Here is a 5546-nt window from a genome sequence, read left to right as displayed (position 1 = left end):
CGGACATTAAGTTTTTCTTCATATCAGGAACATGATACACATTCAGTAATGTCAACTTCTGGCCAGATGTGAAGTTAATCTCAATACTTCCTTTTCCAGCAACATCTGCCGCAACATGGTTTCCCATCAAGACTTGTTCAGAATCCTGCACTTCTGCATATGTCTTGAACATCTTCTTGTCATAACAGACATGAATAGTAGCACCCGAATCTAGCCACCAGTCTTGAGTATTTGTAGCAGCGGTAGCCACATTCAACTCTGTGACCATACCAATTTGCATTGCGGAAACCATGGCAACCAGTCCTTGGGCAGAATTTTCCACTAAGTTTGCCTTTTCAGAATTTCCAGATTTTTTTAATCTTTCCAGACTTTTCGGTTTTGCCTGCATTGAAATTTATTCCTGCCTTTCTATATCTGCAGTCCCGAATCATATGGCCTTTCTTTCCACAATGATGACAACTAAAGTTCTTTCTCTTTTTAAAAGAAGATTTTTTGGAAATTTTCAGACGTTTGTTCCCACTTCCTGAATCATTCTGACTGATAATAGCCATATATATCATAACGATCATCCGTAAAATAAATACAATTAGGCTTGATTCCAGGAAACTGAGAAGCTTGGACAGAGAGAGATGCATTAGCACCCAAAAAGATAGCTCTGTCCCCTAATTCTTTGGTTTCCGTCAATTTTCCAGCAGCAATATCCAATTTGTAAACTCGAAAATATCTTGTCTCAAAAGTTAGCTGCTCATCGGATCCCAAGACCTCGTCATCATAAACTTCATAATCATTTGGGATTGGTGTCATTGGAATCCTGGACTTAGACAGACCACCATGTCGCGCAACTACAAATAATGATCCTAGTGATTCTACTTCATCTCCAATCTGATCTAGTGGCAACCGAGCTACTTTTTGAGCCATTGGGTCAGCACCAGTAACATCGCGAACTAATACGTGGACTAGCCACTGAACTGCATAAAATTTGCCATTAAAGTAGACCACATCACGATGAAGAGCCGGATTGTCTTCTTTCATAATCCGGGTCCATCTCAAATCTCCTGGCCTCCAAAAACTGAGGTATTTGTTATTTGCCTCAATGACCATGAGAACGTAGTCTGATGTTTTAGAAGGACTAGCCGACAAAACTGTCTCGTGAAAGAAGGTCCATGGATCGGCAGTCAGTTGGCAATTGTAACCTTTGGTGGTATTTGGATGCGGCAGTTGAATCTGAACACCGGAGAAGGGATGCAGCAGAGTAATTTCACCCTCGTCTTTCCCCGCTGCGATAAGCCATCCCATAGACTCCATACACCGCTTTCCTCTAGCATTTGGAATCCTCTTCTTTAAAATCATGCCATTATAGAGGCTGAAGAACTTTCGACATGTATTAGCCTCACCACCTTCTTCCTTGTTATCCTCTTCCTCAGCTAACGTAAGCCATGGAACCCTAGGCAGATCACTGTTAAAATTGTTCTTAGTGGCCGCAAACAGCAGCGAAATTAAGATAGTCTTCAATCAAATTCAAACGCTTAGCTACGTGAACCAGCACATCATACTGAAGTTCTGACCAATTCGCCATTTTCGTGTTTTGTGCACAAGCCGAAGTTTGTTCCTGATAAAAGAAGCCCTCTTTTCTTCTTTTGCTTCAAAATAAGATATTTCAACTATGACATTCAGAATGCAATTAACAGGTTGATAATAGTTGGAATATTTCAGACAATATCCAATCCAATATGCATTCAAATTATGTTTACATAATCCAATTCATATTCATGTAATGCAATTAAAAGGTTGATAATAGGAAATTCAAGCATCATGCAATTAGATATTTCGGAACAGAATAATTTCTAAAATCTTTCTAAATATTTGGATCTTTGTGACAAATTTTAATAAATGTGTCTAAAAAAGGTACTCCTATTATTAAAAGAAAACATACAATTTTTTAAGTAACTATTGATGAACTTTTCAGTGAAAAATACTATCATCATCTATACTTTATATCTATATCTATACTATATTAAAAGCACGAAGGTCCTTAGCGAAATATCGTTGTCTTTTTTACCTTTTGAAAATAGAGTTCATATTTGACAAAACAGTCATTTAACTGTTTCTCCTAATATTTAGGGACAGTCATGTAATTATTTCCTAATATTTCAAAATAGTCATTTAATTATTGTTCTAATATTTAGGACTTAGAAATTAATTAAATTTTATATTAACATAACAATTTAACCGATTAATTCTAGATATTTTAGGTAAAGTTTCGAGCCTTTCAATTTTTAGGACTCTCCAAATTACTAAAAAGTTAGAAAATAATGTTAGTGTTTCATTTCACGAATAATTTACTTATTCAATAAAAGGTCCTTTTGTTTGTATGTATATTCTCAAGAAAGTCATGAGAATGATATCGGAATTTATGTTTCTTGTTTGAATTTTAGGTGAAAGTTTATGGTTTCGTGTGAATTTATGATTTCTTTTGTTCGCTGCATTGTGTAAATCTCCTTATTTTTCATCTTTTTTCTGATTGAAACGATACTTTTAGTTAGTAAGTTAGTAAGTGGATCTTGAATCTTTTTGTTCAATCTTTGTGACCAGTGTGTTGTTACTAAAATAAATTAAATTTGCAAAGCAGATGTATTAAATTATACAACAATGTTTAAAAAAAATTAAATTTAGAAAAATAGTTTTTGGATAAAATTTCTTTTAAAAAATTTTCAACGCTTTTTCCTTCTCTTCGGACTTCTATTATTGCGTCCTTTTTTTGGCTCAAAGGAAAAAATTGTCATCTTCCTATGGCAGGAATTTCTATTAATCTATCTAAAGGTCACAAGAATAAATCTGAAAGTGCTAATTTAGCGTCTGTAAAGATTGATCAATGTTATGAGGCTAAAAGTTGGTATACCTCCATAAATTTTTATTTCTCACAATCTCTGTTTGAGATGAATAAAATGCATCATATTTTTTTTTTTTTGAGTTTTTCTTTCTGCGTTCGGAAGAAGCAAACAAGAATTAGACTTCAATTGGATTTAGACCTAGACAATGTGAATATATTAGTATTCAATGTGATTTAAACTTGAAAGATAGAGATTTCACATTGAATAAAATTATCATTTAATTGCAAAAGTCAAAGAAATTATTGATGAAAAACTTAGAGATGAAAATTTTCATAATATAAAACATGTTACAAAATAAAATAATTATGACTAATTACCCCCACCCCCAAACATTATCAAATAAATATCATTTTTATAAATGATTACATTTATTTATTTTTAATATTTCCGAATTCTTTTTAATACCGCTAAATCATGTGCTCATTGGCGAATTCTATAAATAAGAAAAAGGTCAAATTCCAAGTTTTTACATCAAGAAAATAATTAAAAATAATAAAATCATAAAACCTAATGCTAACTTAGTGATGTCCATATAATCTTAAGTTGAAAAGGGGTTGTTTGGTTGGATACAAGTTACCTCAGATTATCCCGAAATTAGTTATCCTGGGATTGTTATCCCATTATTCTATAGGAATAAAAAATCACTACAATAACTAATCCTGCTATACCTAATGGATGATTGAGAACTTCTATGTGGCAGTTTTTTCTTTATTGAATTAGATATATAGGATCAATATTTTTCATTTTTAGGAACTTACACTTTATTTATAACTCAAACATTAGCACCAACAACAACAACAACAACAACAACAACCCAGTGTAATCCCACAAGTGGGGTCTGGGGAGGGTAATATGTACGCAGACCTTACCTCTACCCCGAGGGGCAGAGAGGCTGTTTCCAGGAGACCCTCGGCTCAAAGAGGCAACAAGAGACACTATATTAGTACTATCAATAGACTCATAATAAAACAACATAAAATACCATAAAATCCATAACATAACATAAATACCATAAAAACGAAGTAACAGCAATATAGGAGATATAGGAAATACGAGAATATGTAAGGTATTAATACACAGAAGATAAAGCCCATCATCAGTAGTTGATCAATAGCATCCTAAGACTAATTCCTAACTGGCTAGTCTCACTCTAGTGCGCTGTAAAAAAGACATCACAATTTCCCCTAACCTACAACCTTAATGCTCGATCTCCACAATTCCCTGTTTAGGGCCATGTCCTCAGTAACCCTAAGTCGCGTCATATCCTGCCTGATCACCTCTCCCCAATACTTCTTAGGTCTCCCTCTACCTCTCCTCGTACCCACCACCGCCAGTCGTTCACACCTTCTCACCGGTGCATCAGTGTTCCTCCTCTGAATGTGCCCGAACCATCTGAGTCTTGCTTCCCGCATCTTGTCCTCCATGGGGGCCACACCCACCTTCTCTCGAATATCTTCATTTCTAATCTTATCCTTCCTTGTATGCCCGCACATCCACCTCAACATCCTCATCTCTGCAACTTTCATCCTCTGGATGTGTGAGATCTTCACCGGCCAACACTCGGTCCCATACAACATAGCAGGCCTAACCACTGCCCTATAAAATTTACCTTTCAGTAACAGTGGCACTTTCTTGTCACACAGGACTCCCGTCGCTAACCTCCATTTCATCCACCCCACCCCTATACGGTGTGTGACATCGTCGTCGATCTCCCCGGACCCCTGAATAAACGACCCCAGGTACTTGAAACTACCCCTCTTAGGGATGACTTGAGAATCAAGCCTCACTTCCACTCCCGCTTCCATCGGCTCTGCCCCAAATTTGCACTCAAGGTATTCCGTCTTCGTCCTGCTCAACCTGAAACCTTTGGACTCAAGGGTATGTCTCCAAACCTCTAATCTCTCGCTGATGCCGCGTCGTGTCTCGTCGATTAGGACTATGTCATCAGCAAATAGCATGCACCATGGCACCCCCCCTGAATATGATGCGTTATAGCATCCATCACCAGGGCAAATAGGAAAGGGCTGAACACAGACCCTTGGTGCAACCCCGTAATAACCGGAAAATAATCTGAATCGCCTCCTGCTGTCCTAACCCGAGTCTTAGCTCCATCATACATGTCCTTAATCGCCCTAATGTAGGCAACCGGGACCCCTTTAGCCTCTAAGCATCTCCATAAGACCTCCCTAGGAACCCTGTCGTACGCTTTCTCTAGATCGATAAACACCATGTGGAGATCCTTCTTCTTATCCCTGTATTGTTCCACCATCCTCCTAATAAGGTGGATAGCTTCTGTGGTAGATCGCCCCGGCATGAACCCGAACTGGTTGTCTGAAATAGACACCGTCCTTCGCACTCTCATTTCTACCACTCTCTCCCAGACTTTCATGGTATGACTTAGTAATTTAATACCCCTATAGTTGTTACAGATCTGGATATCGCCTTTGTTCTTATACAACGGGACCATTGTACTCCACCTCCACTCTTCGGGCATCCTATTAGTCTTGGATATAACATTAAGCAACTTAGTAAGCCATTCCAAGCCTGCTCTACCCACACACCTCCAAAGCTCAACCGGAATTTCATCTGGTCCGGTAGCTCTGCCCCTTCTCATCTTACGCATTGCCTCCATGACCTCATCGACCTCAATGTCCC

General features: G+C 37.7%; 1 protein-coding gene across 1 annotated transcript; it reads right to left on the bottom strand.

Annotated features, from left to right (window-relative positions):
• Positions 1-528: 528 nt before the first annotated feature.
• LOC104239247 (putative F-box protein At1g65770) lies at positions 529-1613 on the bottom strand. Its single transcript, XM_070170283.1, has one exon. It carries the CDS (start codon positions 1348-1350, stop codon positions 529-531), a length of 822 nt encoding a protein of 273 aa, XP_070026384.1. The 5' UTR covers positions 1351-1613.
• Positions 1614-5546: the final 3933 nt, after the last annotated feature.

This window comes from Nicotiana sylvestris, chromosome 3 (genome assembly GCF_000393655.2).
Source record: "Nicotiana sylvestris chromosome 3, ASM39365v2, whole genome shotgun sequence".
NCBI classification, from domain to species: Eukaryota; Viridiplantae; Streptophyta; class Magnoliopsida; order Solanales; family Solanaceae; genus Nicotiana; species Nicotiana sylvestris.
This window is presented reverse-complemented; position numbering and strand designations above follow the sequence as displayed.

Excerpts from the sequence above, each read along its gene's own strand:
- LOC104239247 (XM_070170283.1), bottom strand. The coding sequence starts at position 1,350 with ATGATTTTAAAGAAGAGGATTCCAAATGCTAGAGGAAAGCGGTGTATG.